General features: G+C 41.6%; 1 protein-coding gene across 1 annotated transcript; it reads left to right on the top strand.

Moving 5' to 3' along the window:
* Positions 1-901: 901 nt before the first annotated feature.
* elapor1 (endosome-lysosome associated apoptosis and autophagy regulator 1) lies at positions 902-17,381 on the top strand. Its single transcript, XM_080470212.1, has 22 exons — positions 902-1,020; positions 2,470-2,590; positions 2,665-2,845; positions 2,934-3,081; positions 3,171-3,251; positions 3,360-3,465; positions 3,544-3,693; positions 4,093-4,181; positions 4,456-4,630; positions 5,610-5,738; positions 6,892-6,982; positions 7,103-7,205; positions 7,289-7,426; positions 9,519-9,782; positions 10,504-10,686; positions 10,772-10,922; positions 12,927-13,020; positions 13,123-13,224; positions 13,299-13,428; positions 14,087-14,265; positions 14,371-14,536; positions 15,814-17,381. Exons 1-22 carry the CDS (start codon positions 934-936, stop codon positions 15,910-15,912), a joined length of 2,967 nt encoding a protein of 988 aa, XP_080326338.1. The 5' UTR covers positions 902-933; the 3' UTR covers positions 15,913-17,381.
* The last annotated feature ends 67 nt before the right edge of the window (positions 17,382-17,448 follow it).

The following is a 17,448-nucleotide window of genomic DNA, read 5'->3' as shown; positions in this document are numbered from 1 at the left end:
GCAGCTGGCAAACAGCCTTGTGTTTACAACCTGGCTACTAGGCAACCACAAACTTCTGCTCGACCCTTTCACAATAAAATAGAAGGGGAGGTATGTCAGCTTCAATTTTCAAAAAAACAATGATTTTAAATAGCAAACATACTCATAAACACATACAATTCTGTGTAGAAATAGGGTTTGACATGAAATGGTGAGAAAATGTGTTTATCTATGTAACAAAAGTTAATTACATGATAATTACAGGCTCAGAAATGCTGTTTATATATATATTTGACAATTGAAGGACAAATTAAATTCTGGGGTTTTCTTTAAGATGGGATTTCTATATTATATTTAAAACAAAAAAAGAACTAGGCTGCTATTAATACTACTACTACCTATGATCATAATTAATAGATTAGAATAGATTAGACTTTATTCATCCCATAACTGGGAAATCCACTTGTTACAGCAGCAAAAATGAAGCAGAAAACACAAAATACTCTATACAGTAAAAGATAACCACTCTACTATAAAATATTTTTACAATATGCAATTAACCTAAGACTGAGTTTTGTACAAATATGTGAAAAAATATCTACTTCAGCAGGTAATAGAAAATTCTTCACATGATACATTTTGGTGTGAAAAACATCAGTATACATGAAAAGCCCAGTAAAGCATTAATATTTGTGCATTGCAGGTTAAGAATAAACTTTTCCTTGAGTTACCATAATGTCCTACAATATACATCAAGATTACAGGTGAAGTTCAGGTTTGCTCCTTTTTGGCAGCGAGCCATATCAGGATATCTCGGAATTAACACCTGAGCCAATCAGGCCGCAGTATTCTGTAAGCCCCGCCCATGAGCCCCGCCCCCTGGCCAGGGCTGGTTCCTCCAGGAGCTGCAGGTGAAGTCTCCCTGCATCACTTGAGCACTGACAGGAGGCCACGATGCTGCGAGGCCTGACGGGACTGAGCCTCCTCGCCCTGTGGCTGCTGGTTGTTCGAAGCTCTGCGGATCTTCCCGCGTGCACAGAGGTGAGTGGATCCTCTCCACACAGGAGAATGACCTTAACCTCATGTTATGCTTCTTTTGTTGAAGATACTGGGCGCAGCTTTGTTGGTATTCTTAGAAGTTGAATTTGTTCCGAGGTGGAGATAGATGTGATCGCCTGCTGTAATCTCCTGATCATAAATCCATCTTGGATTGACTTTATCCAAAAGCTTCAGTCTTATCTTTTTCAGGTAGACATATGTTGCACCTGTTCAACCTGCCCAAGCTGTTTCCTCACAGCTTATTTACCAATGAAATGGAAATGGAAACCAATCTCCTTACAGCAACTATTTGAAGCTAAATTCCAGAAGCACTTCGGCCTCGATTTCCTTTTTAAATGTGGGAGAAAAACACGTCATGAAGGAGAGTTGGTCCTACATCAGTCCTCTGCTTCAACACAGTCCTATGTGTGTTATCCTTCAGTTTGCATATAAGCCATAAAATGTGACGATATGAAAACCATTCCCATCTAACTGCTCACTTTAAGCCTCGCTCAACAAAGAGGTGTAGGATTGGACGGCCGAGTTCAGTAAAAGGCTTCGACTCGGACCAGGTGGGTCAGTTTCCATCGCGGAGCCTGTGACCATGAGGCGGAGAGGTCACAATGTCCGGTTGCCTTGGTTTTCTCATGTTTGTTTAAAAGCGGCGATTAAGAGCTTCTGCGCATCTCGACCTTCATGCATTTTTGTATGGGGTCCTCCCACGCTGACCCTTTTATATTCATCGGACACCCAAACCACGGCTAATGAAGCGGCTGTAATCTAAAAGCGCGGAGATGGAGAAGTGCAGCTGCTGTTTCTGTTAACCGTTAATCCTCCGAGGCCGAGTGTGGGCCTGGGTCGGTCTGTTAACTGCCCCTCCTCGGAATCAAACACCTCGTGGCTAAACGAGATCACACAATCGGAGGGCGTCGCAACAACAAGAGAAACATTAAAGTCAGAAATGTCATTGACTCTGGGCTGGGACCGTGATCTGTCAGTCATTGTGATCAGGTGTGAAGTCGCACCACAATATGGGTTTTCTCCAAAGTTCTGTAACGGCACTGAATGCCGTGTTTACAAAAGGATCAAACTCATCAGCGTGTAAATAACCCCCCGTAAGAGCAACAGCAGTACATCCTTAGCACTTTAAAACCCACAGTGGGGACGGCCTCCTTGGCAAATATTAGTCTCGTCTTTTATTTGTAAAACAGGTTTGCCTGGTTCGGAGGAAAAAATTCCTCCTTCAACAATGTGTTGATTTGTTTTGACAAACGACGCTATCTCCTCCCGGAATGTGTCTCCTGACATGCCGAGTCTCCTCATAGTTTCATCATTCAAAAAGAAAAAGCTCAAACAATATTTTTTTCTGATGTCGCTCGTTCAACCTACTTTACTGCCAGCGCTTTCCGTCCGGGCCGTGTGAAACTCACAGCTGTGTTTTCTCCCCTGCAGTCGGATTATCACTTTGAGTACACACAGTGTGACGTGCTCGGGTCGAGATGGCGGGTCGCCATTCCCAACAAGGCCGAAACGTGCTCGGGTCTCCCGGATCCGGCGAAGGGCACCCAGTGCAGTGAGTGTCCAGCGTCTGTCTTCGCCGGGTGATTGTTTTGCGCGCCATGTTTGACTCGTGTTTTCCCCCGAAAGCCTTCACCTGTAACGAGGGCGAGTACCTGGACATGCAGTCGCAGCAGTGCCGGAAGTGCGCGGCGGGGTCGTTCTCTCTGGGCACCGGCGTGGCCTTCGACGAGTGGGACGGTCTGCCGTCGGGGTTCGTCACTCACGGGGTGACGACGGGCGAGGAATCCGGAGACACAGACTGCTCCAAGTGAGTGAACGTTCCGGCTCACAGGTTGAATTCAAAAATTCTGCCGTTTCTGCTCGTTGACCGAACGACTGTCTTTCTTGGCGTGAAGCTCGACGTGGACGCCGCGGGGGGAATATGTGGCCTCGAACACGGACGAGTGCACCGCAGCTCTGTCGTACGCCGTCAACCTGAAGCAGCCAGGAAGTCTCACCTTTGAGTACTTCTACCCCGACAGCAACATCTACTTTGAGTTCTTGGTATGTGTCGAGAAAAAAACCTCTTGCCAGTACAAACTGTCCTCTCATTTTAGGTGATATTCATTATTTGTTCTCCCTTTCACGTGTAGATCCAGAGCGACCAGTGTCAGTCCAGGGACTCCGGCGTCCACTGGATGACGATCTCAGAGAAGAACTGGAGCACGTACAAGGTTTGTTCGATTGAAACCTGAAACACTTCCTGTCACTGTCGCTTCCTTGAGAGCGTGGGCTCTCTTTGTTCACTCTCCTCCGCCCTTTGTCTCGTCTGCCCCGTGTAGACGGAGCTCAACAACGGGAACAACGTGCTGTACTGGCGCACTTCGGCGTTTGCTCTGCGGAACAGTGTCGTCAAACCTGTGCTGCTCAGAAACATCCAGATCTCAGGTAGATCCGTAAACACGCTCGTTTGCTCCTCGGCTCTTCGGCTTTGTGTTGCTGATTCGACGTTGACTCTCCTTGCAGGGGTGGCCTACACGTCGGAGTGTTTCCACTGCAAGCCCGGCACCCACAGCGCTAAACCAGGATCTGCACGCTGCGCCCCCTGCCCTCCTAATAGCTGCTCCAACAAGGGCGCCACTGTTTGCCGCGAGTGTGAAAAAGACCAATACGCACGTATGCCTGTTTGCATTTCTAATGCTCCATCCACAACCGACCCGGCTTATCTCTGAGCGAATAACCTCTCAGACTTAGAAACATTACGTATTTGCATTTCTCTGCACACACACACACACACACACACACACACACACACACACACACACACACACACACACACACACACACACACACACACACACACACACACACACACACACACACACACACACACACACACACACACACACACACACACACTCGTGAGGCAGTCAGCATGCAAATGCTGCACTAACTGCTGAAGCGGTTACAGGACGTTTATATCTTTTTCCCCCCTTGTCTCCAGATCTTAATGTTTGCTTTCCCCTCATCCCTGCTGGCTGTTTTCCCTGAATTAGTTTATTTTATTTCTCCCAGTTGCGGGATCGGGGAGCTGCAAACCGAGGCCCGCGTGTACAAACAGCGACTACTTCTACACCCACACACCTTGTGACTCCGAGGGGAAGGTAATGGAGAAAATACACACACACACACACACACACACACACACACACACACACACACACACACACACACACACACACACACACACACACACACACACACACACACACACACACACACACACACACACACACACAACCATCTGGTGCAACTATTGTGTTTCCGTAAATATGGATGCTCTGTGTCTCTGGCCTTGTGTGTGTGTGTGTGTGTGTGTGTGTGTGTGTGTGTGTGTGTGTGTGTGTGTGTGTGTGTGTGTGTGTGTGTGTGACTCAGACGCAGCTCATGTACAAGTGGATCGAGCCGAAGATCTGCAACGAGACGGCGGACGGAGCGGCGACGCTTCCTTCGTCGGGGAGCAGGCAGAGCTGTCCGCCCTGTAACCCGGGCTTCTTCATGTCCAACTCCACGTGTCAGCCCTGCCCGGAGGGTCACTACTCAAACGGCACAGGTGAACAACCACTGCCCTGCTCTCACTCTCTGATGTGTGCTATTCCTCAAGGTGTCTGACATACTGACTGCAATAACCGTAGTATTGTTGGTTTAATACTGTGAACATGTGCATGGAGGTATGTGACAGCATTATTATGGAAACCAATCAGACAGATGGTCTTCGTCCTGGAGGGAGGTAACATTACATATTTTCACAGCATTTAAATGTTCAGCAAATAAGAAATCACTTAAAACGCCACAGATGCATGTGCGATGGTCGGAAAATAAAACGCCTCAGCGTCTGTAAATGAGCAGTAAGCTCACTGTTACTTGTCAGAACTAACCTCAAAAAGGATATACTTAAGTATTTGTGCTTATTACAAATGACATTGTTGTCTCATACTGTGTGTTCACTGAATATAGCCTCAGTTGTGCTGCTATAATTAAAGATTTATTCTTATCATATTGCCCATCATGTGACGTAACACGATTGGTATGGCGCTCCCGAGTCCTCACATGAACCCCGAATGGAAAAAAACAATACTCACATTAGCAGACATAACAGCCACGACATGCTATGAAGCAAAACAAATTCATTACAGTCGACTCAAATGTTGTATATTTTGACTTCTTACATTTATATCTAATAAGACATAAAGAAAAGCTCTCATTGGGCTTCCACAAGTGCATTTCCTGCACGAGAAACAGAACAATGAGTTTGTTTGTGACCGAATGGACTGGTGGAGGTGAGCTGGATATGCTTTATGTTTTTTTCTCTTGTATATGAGCTCTTTCATTGCATATTTAAGGCGGTCATCTTGATCTAGAGTTTTGTATACATTGCAGTTTACCACTTCTCTTTAAAACGGATCAGTAGAAGAGGCACTTTGTCTCTCGCAGGTGATATTCTGTATTTTATTGAAGCTGTTAAATCTGTATTTTCACTTAGTTTGTGCGTCGTTTGCCCACCGCCGATCGTATTACACTATCTCCTGCAGATTGCAGCAAGTGTCCTGTCGGCACTGAGCCTGTGACCGGCTTTGAATACAAATGGTGGAATACGATGCCGGCCAACATGAAGAGCTCCGTCTTCCGGCAGGGATACAATGAATTCGACCAAAACACAGGTGAGAGACTCTGAGGCAACAAAAGTTAATATCCATTTAGAAATGTAGTTATATTTCAACCCTTCAACTGGACCTGAGACCTAATTTTTTCCCATCTCGTGTGTTGGCATGACAGTGGGGTCTCCTTGAATCCTTCAACATAACGAGCATGTCTTTGGAATGTGGGATTAAGCCAGAGTATTTTAAGGGAGAACATGCAAACTCCATGAGCATGTATTATAAAGATATAAGACATGGACTGAGAGGGTTAGGGAAGTCTTCAAATAAAGTACTCTCTGAGGCTGTGGAAAGAAATATTGAGTACTACTTCCACTGGTGCCTCAACTTTATCTTCCCTTACTGACACCCAGACCTCCGCCACCTTTTTTTCCTTCTTAAATTTAGTTTATTTGCTTCTGACTCAGTATTATTAATAAGTAATCCTCCCTTTCTGTACCTATGCAATATCGCCAAAATAAAGGCAGCTGGATAGATTACAAATATTGTAATTGCGAAATGTGCAAATTAATTTATATGTTGCTAAAATCAAAGTAGAAACTAAGTTTGAAAAAATAAAATGCGTATCTGGAAGGAAAGTTTTAGAATAAAGTATCAAAAGTGAAACTGAATAATTAAATCAAGTGAATAGTTTGAAGAAAATAAAGTCAAAAACAACAGAGATGCTTGGAGAAGAGATTCCCCACATCGTTGAAAGATATATAAATCTATATTATAAACAAATAAACAAACAAATAAATAAACAAACAAATAAATAAATAAACAAATAAATAAACAAATAAATAAACAAATAAATAAATAAATAAATAAATAAATAAATAAATAAATAAATAAATAAATAAATAAATAAATAAATAAATAAATAAATAAATGTGGGTTTTAAAAAGTGTCTAAAAACAGTATAAAAGCACACAGTAAAAGGTATAAAAACACACATTAAACAGTAATAAAGGGACTAGATGCATCATAATACTGATCCTGGATGTTGCACTGAAAACTATTGCCCTGGATTGTTGCATCATCTTCAGCCCCGACAGCCCCGACAGCCCTGACAGTCCTGACAGCCCCGACAGCCCTGACAGCCCTGACATCGGACTATTTGCCGTTCAGAAGTCTTCTGGCCTGAAAGTTACGGTTCTCTCCTCTGTGATTGCAGCATGGGAGGTTGCTGGAGATTACATCTACACCACAGCCGCTGAGCAGGACACAGATTACATGACCCTGATGCTCAATGTTCCCGGGTACAGGTGAGGTCCGACGGTCCTTCTGTGAAAGCGCTCAGAACACGAGGGGATTTGTGTCTCTGTTATTGCTTTATGTCCACATGCTGACATTGACCTTTAATAAGTCGTCGCTTTCCTCCTCAGGCAGCCTCAGTCTCTGGCCACAGACACTGAAACTGAATTTGCTCGGATAACGTTTGTCTTTGAGACCGTGTGCACGGCTGACTGCAAACTTTACTTCTTTGCGGTGAGAGAAAAAAAAACAACAACCTTCTGATCTTCTGAGTGCCGCCGTAAAGATCCAGTGTGAATACATGAACGTGTGCGCAGGGTTCCAGTCGCTGGTATAACGACGTGGTCGAGCACTGGAAAGGCAGCACGGAGAAACAGTCGTACTCCTTCGTCATCCTGAACAACCGCACGGTCAGCTTCACCTGGACGTTCCAGCGGACGGGAGAGTTTAACCCGGTGAGGCTCCGTCACACGCCACAAACACTACAGAGCGGCAGCACTGCGCTGCTCAGCAGGAGTGAATGTCACACTAATAGCAGGAAACTGAAAACTTTCATTTTCTAACCATTTATGTCTGGAATTCATCTGATTTTTTTTTTTTTCACATTATTTTCCACGCATGAGTCCAAATTGTTTGGTTAAAATACACAAGATGACCTGACGTGATTAATTTCCAACATCATCCTGGAATCTTGACAATGTTTGAATTGACATTCTCTTGATGTTATTGTGCACTTGATCATTTCTTGGTGACGCGTCTCTCTTGTTATGCATTTTGATTTGTTTTCAATCTAAACTAATAATATCAGGAACCTTCAGCCGTAGAAAAAAACAAACACTTGCTCCCCACTTCGATTGGGTAATTATTTATCTATCGAAAAAGATTTATTTGAGAATTATTTACACGAGTATACAAACAACACAATCATTCTTTCTGAGAATTCTCCTCACTGTTGAAAAGTTGTATTAAAACTTGTTTGGAGAGGAAATTGACAAAATTGATGACAAACACTGCAAACGTGAACAGAATAGTTCCAATGACCTGCTGTGAGCAGCCGAGTTAACTTTTATTTCTATAAGAAGAGAAGAAAGTAAAGTAAAAAATAGGATAGAATAGAGTGGATTTTTTCACATAAAATCTAAATTTAATGTAATAGATTTATTGTCATTGTCACAGTTTACAACAAGTATGGTAGTGTTATCGCTGTAGTGAATTATAAACAGATTTACATCCAATTCCAGACACAGAAATGTTATAATTAACAATAACTACCTTTAAATAAGAAGCTTTTTAAAGTCACAGGGACGAAAAAAATAAACATAATTGTTGGTCTTTGATTAAAAAAAACAAAAACAAAAAAAACAGCTGGAAAACAAAATCACATATATTTGATGTCTTACATCTTAAGAACGCCTCGACATGGAATCAACTCTCCACATTTTAAAAAGCAGATGCAGCGTTTGTGTTGTTGTCAGAGATGTGAAGCAGAAGTGTCACGACGCAGCTTCTCGATGTCCAGCACCACTTCAATGGAATCACAATCATCAGTTTTATCACTTTCATTTTTTTTTCATTTCCTATTTGAAATAATTTTATGGATATTTTAAATCTTCTATTTTGCACTTTCTTAAACTATTTATCTTATTCGATTCACATCTATGAAGCAGTGATGTATGAATGGAAGTGTGGTTGGTGTTTTTATGTTTTTTGATGCTTAAGTGCTATCTATCTATCTATCTATCTATCTATCTATCTATCTATCTATCTATCTATCTATCTATCTATCTATCTATCTATCTATCTATCTATCTATCTAGACATCTATCTAGACATCTATCTATCTATCTATCTATCTATCTATCTAGACATCTATCTAGACATCTATCTAGACATCTATCTAGACATCTATCTATCTATCTATCTATCTATCTATCTATCTATCTATCTATCTATCTATCTATCTATCTAGACTTCTATCTATCTATCTATCTATCTATCTATCTATCTATCTATCTATCTATCTATCTATCTATCTATCTATCTATCTATCTGTCTGTCTGTCTGTCTGTCTGTCTGTCTGTCTGTCTGTCTATCTATCTATCTATCTATCTATCTATCTATCTATCTATCTATCTATCTATCTATCTATCTATCTATCTATCTATCTATCTATCTATCTATCTGTCTGTCTGTCTGTCTGTCTGTCTGTCTGTCTGTCTGTCTGTCTGTCTATCTATCTATCTATCTATCTATCTATCTATCTATCTATCTATCTATCTATCTATCTATCTATCTATCTATCTAGACATACAGTATATATACTTATATACATACACATAGAACTACTCACACGACGCAGCAGTTCATGGAGTCCATCAGTAGAGTGTGTGTGGAGTGTGTGAGGCTGTTTTCCCCCCCTCTGCTTCAGTACCAGGCTGATGCAGTGAGAACGTGATGTTTGCGGTGTCGTGTTCGCTCCGTGCTGATCTGTAGAGGGCAGTCTGTCGCCGTGTGGAGCCTCACGGCTCTGCTCTCTGTCCCCCTCAGGAGAGGAAGCTCAGTGCCGACGCTGCAAAGATCTACTCCATCCGCATCTCCAACGTGGTCGGAGGCGTGGCCTCGCGGTGCCGCCGATGTGCCCTGACGTCCGGCGGGGCCGCGTCCGCCTGCGTCCCCTGTCCCCAGGGCCACTACATGCTCAACGGGACGGGGGAGTGCAGGAGGTGTCCCCCGAACACCTTCATCAAGTCCAGTTACTCTGTGGGACCGGATGCTTGCGTCCAGTGTGGACCCAACGTGAAGCCCAACAAGGTACAGATGTACAGATACCCGTCCTACGTGGACCAGCCTCCCCCGCAGCCTGAGTAGGACACAGATTTACTTTATTGCTCCTCAAAGAAATTGCAATATGACATCCACACCCACAAATACAAATAATGATAATTAAATGCCTAAAAAAGAAGTAGAAAACAAGTGAAACCAACATAACAGCACATTAATGATTACAAATAGATACGCTGCAATTAAACTGACTGCTACTCACAGATGACGGATGGATGATGAGATGGCTTTAGGAATAAAGAAATTTTTGGGAGATTGTCTTTATTGCTGTATCTAAGAATTAAAATCTACTACAAATCATCCAAAACGTCTTTATGTTGAAAAAAGTGTCTCTTTAACTGTTTTCTTAATTTACATAAATGACACTGGATGTGTTAATGATGTGATTCATCACTTATTGGAGGATTCCAACACAGCTTGTCTTCATTATTCCTAAAAAGCAAAGCCGTCCTCCAGCTCTCCTGCAGTAGCAGAGGAGCCTCCATCTCCATATTTCAGCTGATGCTGGCAGGCGGCAGCTGCCTCGCTTTGCATTCCCACAGACAGAACATAAGGTTATTCCGCCCACTGTAGACGCGGCGTGATGTGTGTGTGTGTGTGTGTGTGTGTGTGTGTGTGTGTGTGTGTGTGTGTGTGTGTGTGTGTGTATAAACGCACCGGCTGACCTTCCGACCCCCCCTTCCTCCCGCAGGCCCACACGGCTTGTCTCAGCGACTGCGAGCTGGACGTGCAGACGGGAGGAGAAGGAGCGTCGCCGCTTCGCTACGACTTCTCTCCTCTGTCCAACGTCACCGGCGCCCGCGGCAGCCCCCGCTTCACCAACAGGGGCGTGCGCTACTTCCCACAGTTCAACGTGGCGCTGTGCGGCGCCGAGGTGAGCGGGCCCGCCGTCTCGCCGGCGCTTCATCCTGGTGAAATGAGTGTGACGCCGCACGCCGACCTTTGTCTTTCTCTCACAGAGCCGAGTTCTGGCCTCCTGCCTGGACAATGTGACCGAGAGCGGGAGAGGGGTCAAAGGTTACATCTGTCAGTCCACCATGGTTCCTTCTGGCATCAGGAGTCAGAGCTTAGTGTCCTCCCTGCCTTTCGTCATCGGTGACTCACTCATAGGTATGAATACATGAATGAATAAATGAATGAATGAATGAATAAATGGATGAATGAGTGCCCCTGGTCATCTACTGTGAAGTGTATGATGTCAGTTCTTTTTTTCTTTTTTACCGACAATTTAGTAATGAGGGCGGAGTAAAATGTAAAAACAAAGTATAAAAGTGATTTTATTACATGTTTATGTTACGTCCATTAAAAGATATTCAGTCATAGATTAATAATATGTTACATGTAATTTTAAAAATGTATTTAAATGCATTTTTTTAAACAGAAAAAACTCACAATAAAGTAGTTTTTATACTTGAATACTTTTAATAACAACAACAACAATAATAATAATAATAATAATACATTTTATTTATCAGCGTCTTTCAAAACACCTAAGGTCACCATACAATACACATGTTAAAAACACAGTAAACAAACAGTAAACATTTTTTAATTATAATAATAAAAACAGGAAACAAACATTTAATTTGATATTCATAACAGTGACAAACTAAGGATAGAAAATCATCAACTATGAAAATAAATATTCAAAGAAATTCTATTTTACTCTGTAGGAAGAAGTGTACTTTATTTATTTTTAATTCTACTCCATTTTGCTCTTGAGTAATGTTATTACATAACTATTAATGAATATATGTTTCCACTGCACAGTGTAGAAGACTATGGCACTATACATACATACATACATACATACATACATACATACATACATACATACATACATACATACATACATACATACATACATACATACATACATACATACATACATACATACATACATACATACATACATACATACACACACACACACAAATATGTTCATACATTCAAATAAGGCAAGACAACTTTTATAGCACCATCAGACACAAGGTAATTCAAAGTGCATTACAAAGAAATTAAAGAACCACATTAAAACAAGTTGATTAAGAATCTTAATCGTGAGCGATTAAGATAATGAAAAAACATTAAAACAAAGCAATCAAGAAGTAAAAAATGAGTTAATGTGGCTCCTCTGGTATTTCTGTCATTTTAGTTGAGTGTTTTAAACCTGTTTAGACGAGATTCTCTGTTATAAAATCAAATGAATCAGGCTGTGAATGTGAGTGTGTGTTTCGCCCCGTGTTCCACTGTCCAGTCAGATGGGATTCACTCCAGCAACCGTCTGTTGGACAGATCAATGTTCAGAATAGAAGTATTATTTCTTTCACATTTTGTTTCTGCTAAATGTTCTTAAATTTAACACACATTGCAAATCCAATCAGTTGGAGGCGCGACGAGGCTGCTGGCCGATGTTTACCTTTTTATCTCCAACATGAGTCTCGCTCCTGTTATTTTTGACTTATGATGAAAATACAGGCACAACTGGCACATCGCTGTTTGTCTTGGCTGCATTTTGTTCCAGCCAGTGAATGTTGCCAAGATTTAAAACATTGTAAACACCGAATTGGAAATGCATCGGCATGTTAGCGGCGTCACCACGAGGCCGGCTGTGTTGCCGAAGCCGGAACTAAGAAAGTCATTTTAATGAAAAGAAATGTGGATTTTGTTGGTCGCCTGTGGCATCGCCACTAAAACTGAGATTCAGACTCAGTCGCAGTTCATTTTGCTTCTCCTGTGAAAGAGAAGCAGGAGAACAGTTTGAGACACATTCCACGTTTACACACACACACACACACACACACACACACACACACACACACACACACACACACACACACACACACACACACACACACACACACATATATATACATACATATAGAAATACTCACATGACACATTTATCTGGTTTATCAGGTCTGATGAAACCAACATGCAAGTTTTTAAATGTTGGAAAGGAACTACGAGAAAACAAACAGCAGAAATTTAAGTTTTCTCCCAGAAATGCCCTCAGGCTTGAACCAGGGACTTAAAATACTCATTATTTCTACACCTTGTTTTATTCCTGCAACATTTAAAGACGATGTTGCTGCGTGTCCTCTCATTCTGCAGGTGTGACCACTGAGACGTCGCTGGCCGGCGTCTCGTCTCCAGACCGGCTGTTCCCCTCGGCGCCGGGCCGGCCGGACGTCATCTTTTATTACAAGTAAATACAATCACGGTACATCAAATACATGCCGGCGACTATTTCATGCTGTGTCATTTAGTTGACCAGAGATTTCCACTGTGTGCGTCTTAACGTTTGAAGGTCCAGCGACGTGACTCAGGCCTGTAAGCAAGGCAGAGCAGCCTCCATCAGGCTGAGATGCAACCCCACGGTGACGGCCCGAGACCACGTCACACTGCCAAGGTAGCCCACACGCCGGGTCGCCTGACGCCCCTCCTTAAAAGCCCGCGGTTTTATTGACGCCCTGTTTTCTCCAGCGCTAACTGCTCGGAGGGGACCTGTGACGGTTGTACCTTCCACTTCCTGTGGGAGAGCCAGCACGCCTGTCCGCTGTGCACCAGAGACCACTACAAGCCCATCGTCAGCGAGTGCCTTCAGGGAATACAGGTAGAAGCCGCTGGATTTTCAAGCCCTCGTCCCACAAGTCCTCCCCAAAGGTTGGACTGTGTGAAAAGAAAACTTAAAAGAACTTAAAAAAAAAATGCCGGGAATCAAAAGGGAACAAACGATATAACTTTATGTTTAACTTATCGTCATTTCAAGGAATGATTTGTTTGTATATATTAATATGCAAAATAATTTATTATATAATTGTATTTATATTAGAAGATATAAAAGTGCTTTCTTAGCTATTTAACCTTTTTATTTAAAGTTCAAATAAAGAAGAAACCTCCTGTTCATTGTTTTGAAGTAAGGCAACAATATTAAAACACATTTTATTACTTATTTATCAAACAAATTTCACTGCTACAACATCATATTTACTTGAAAAGAAAATCCATCTTATTTTTTATTTTCATAACAAGAAGCAAATAAGCATTTTGGGCACTTCGATTACATTTTTTTAATTTGAATTTTTTTAAAGAAAATGCTGAAAAACTACAACTGATGTTACTTTTAATGAATATTAATGAATACTGCATTTAAAAAAAAACAAAAAACAGATATTTCTGTAAAGAAGTGGAGGCACAAAACATTTAGAGATTAAAGTGATTCATCCTTTAAACACGCAGTCTGTCCTGTTGTTTGTGTTTGTGTTTGTCAGAGGACCACCTACGTGTGGAAGGAGTCGGAGCAGTGTTACGGCGGAGAGTCTCTCCCGCCGCAGACGGTCAACGCCTGTGTAAACCTGGACTTCTGGCTCAAGTTTGGCGTCACGACAGGAGCGACCGCGGCTCTGCTGCTCATCCTGATCAGCTGCTACTTCTGGAAGAAGACGCGCAAGTGAGACGGCCGAGCGTCGCCTGACGCGTCACCAACTGGAAAAATGGTAAAAAAAAAACCCACGTGCAGATATCCTGAGAATGACGCTTCACCGTCCACCTGCAGGCTGGAGTATAAGTACTCCAAGCTGATGATGAACTCGGAGGACAGAGAGTGCAAACTGCCCGCCGCGGACAGCTGCGCCATCATGGAGGGAGAGGACGCAGAAGACGAGCTCATGGACCTCACCAGGAAATCCTTCTTCACCAAGATTAAAGCTTTCTCACGAGAGGTTAGTGACGCCGCGCAAGGTCTGCAAGTATAAACCGCATGTGTGATCTGGCAACCTATCAGAACAATAAATACCTTGTCTGAGGTTTAGTAGAGGATGTCAAACATAAAGTCTGTGGGTCAGAACCAGAGACCACAGGAGGCTTCCATCTGGCCAAACCACCAAGAAAATTTCAAGTAATGCATTGATTTTATTCTATTTTTTAAAGAGTAGAGGACACAACAAAACCGAGGCCTGAGCTGGACATTTAACTCTTATTTTGCACCAGAAAGTTTCCTTAAATTTGGCTTTATGTTGAGATTTTGGGAATTTTTTTTTGGGAGTAATTTAAAATATCAACATTTTCATCATGTATACTCGCCACAACAACAGCAAAAAATAACTTTAAAGTTTCAATTTCAAAGTTATTATAGCACCATTTTACTGGCCGCTTAATATGAAATTAGGCTTGTCGTGACCAAAAATTAAAATGTGTTTGACACCCGTGATTTAAGGGGAATAACATTTTTTCTGTTGTAACAATAGGTGAGTCTGCATTTAATTCATCACGTCACGAATTTACTCAGAAAACAAGAGCGATGAGCGATTTCGGACGTCCGCCAAAGGTTGACCTGGACTCAGGAAGTTTCCAGATCACTTCTAAAATTGAATAGAATCTTCCATGGTCACTTTATCAAGGACATTGTAAGGACATTGTAAGGACATTGTAAGGACATTGGCCATCAAACTGTGGCCACACCGAATTATAAAGGAAATACCGTTCCATTCTTTTAAATTTCTATCACCATCAGTTCTTTCCTACAAGCTTTTAATTTCTTTATTTTTGTATTTGACTGTTTATGGTTCATTTATTTATTCAATTTGTATTTGTTTTGTTAATGTTCTGCTTGAAATATGTTAAAAAAAAATTTTTAAAAAAGAAAAAGAAAATGGACTAAACTGACAAAAGTAGATCTGAATGCAACTTTTTGTGGTGGAAAACAAAAGAACGACAGTTTTAAACTCCACCAAACACCGTGAGACAGAGGGCAAACCCAAAGAGTTTATCCTCAAGGAAAAGAAACTCTCTGTCACACAATATAACAGAAACTGTTTTTTCACATATAGTGTGTTAAGAGGTCGTCAAGGTGGCGGTTGCCTTGGTTTGCAAAGTTGTTTTCTCTCAAGAAAAAGGTTTGGAATCGATGCATGGAAGATTTTTATAAAAGGCTTTGAATCGCCTCCTGGTGCTGTATAAAGGGGAACTGTTCTCCTTACTGCCTTTCATGTGTTTTCAGAGAACGTCGGACGGATTCGACTCCGTTCCGCTGAAGTCGTCTTCTTCACGCCAGCAGCGACAGGAGGACGACTCCGACGAGGACGAATTCGGAACTTGAGCGTCTCTTTTTTTTTTGTTCTTTTCTTCAACACAAAGAGTTTTAACATCAGCGCTGCTCACAGAGAAGTCTTTGTGCGGCGAGAAGACAGAGACGGGCTATTGGCTGCACTTCATTTTCACTGGAGATAGTGGAGTCATGAAGGGAGGTTTGCCAGAATGTAAAGCATCATAATTTCATTTAGTATTATTTATCATACATTAGGTTGGCAAGCCTGATATTAAAGAGCAAATCTCCGTATTTGGGAGGCGCTGAGAGCACAGTGTTTATATCACAGACTCCATGTTTGGACATTTATGTCCGTTTTCATATGTACATTTCCTTTCATTTCAGTTGTCTTGTTTGGTTTCATTTAAAAAAAACAAAAACAAACAGACTTTCCGCTCAGTCTTATAAAGTTGCTGTACTGTAAATTAAAAGTTTTTGCTCGTCCCGTTGTGATGGAAAAACATTTTCTACTGTCAAACCCGGCTACCACCTGTTAAACCCCAGGAAAGTAGTTCTGATGACCTCTGCGTTTGGCTCGAGGACGTCTTTGTTAAGGTCCTGTTACAATGTGTGAAAATAAAAACATGGTTGTGTATTTCAAGAATACAAATATCCGAGTACATTTTAATTCTGTCAGATGTTCTTTGCTGTGAGGCGAGAGCGCCAACCGCTGTGCCACCGTGCAAACTTGGAGTTATTCGAATTGTAATAGACACAAAATAAAAGCCCAACAAGACAATAAGACGACTGTATATAAACAACTTTGCATACATTTCAAATTACAAGCACATCGAACTAGCACAACAAGAATGATGGGATTTCTTGTCTGTGGATATTAGCCATCAACAAACAATCTTAAAATGTATAAAAGATTAGGATTAGGAACAAGTTGTGGTTGTGTGACTCAAGCACAAACATGCAGGTGAGTTTTCTGCATCGGAAAATATCCCACACTTCAAAAGCAAATGGAATCAGTCTGATCTGATTGTATTTAACCGGGACTCTGACTCTGTTGAGTTAAATGTGGATTATTACCTTCGCCAACGAAAGTTGGCTGAGCAGGTTATGTTTTCATCTGCATGTATTTATTCATTGGTTTGTATGTATGTATTTTACCAACTTTTTGCAAAAAATACTCAAATTGCATTAAATTTTCAGGGATGACTTGTCATCATCCAAGGACCAATCGATTAGATTTTGGGACGTTTATGGCAAACCGGTTCTGAATAAATCCTAAGAAACTGCAAAAAAATAAAAAATTCTAATACAAAGTGGATGAGAGAGGCACTTCATGGATGCGATCAAAGGAGATCAGCATCTGTTGCCATGGAGACGCTCCCGACTCAGTGCTTGACTCAGTAATGCAGCAACCTGACAGGCTAACTTTAAAAAAAAAAAAAAAAGTTTGGTTCACCTTTGACAATCTGCATTTGTGAATGTGACATTTTTCAATTAGAATTATCAAATAAACTATGAATTCCATGTCTTTATTTGTGTGATCATAATACGCAGTTACACTTTTACAATCAATTTTAACATTATGTTTAG

This window comes from Lipophrys pholis (genome assembly GCF_963383615.2).
Source record: "Lipophrys pholis genome assembly, chromosome: 8".
NCBI classification, from domain to species: Eukaryota; Metazoa; Chordata; class Actinopteri; order Blenniiformes; family Blenniidae; genus Lipophrys; species Lipophrys pholis.
The sequence above is the reverse complement of the archived record's forward strand: the minus strand, read 5'-3'. Positions and strand labels throughout refer to the sequence as shown.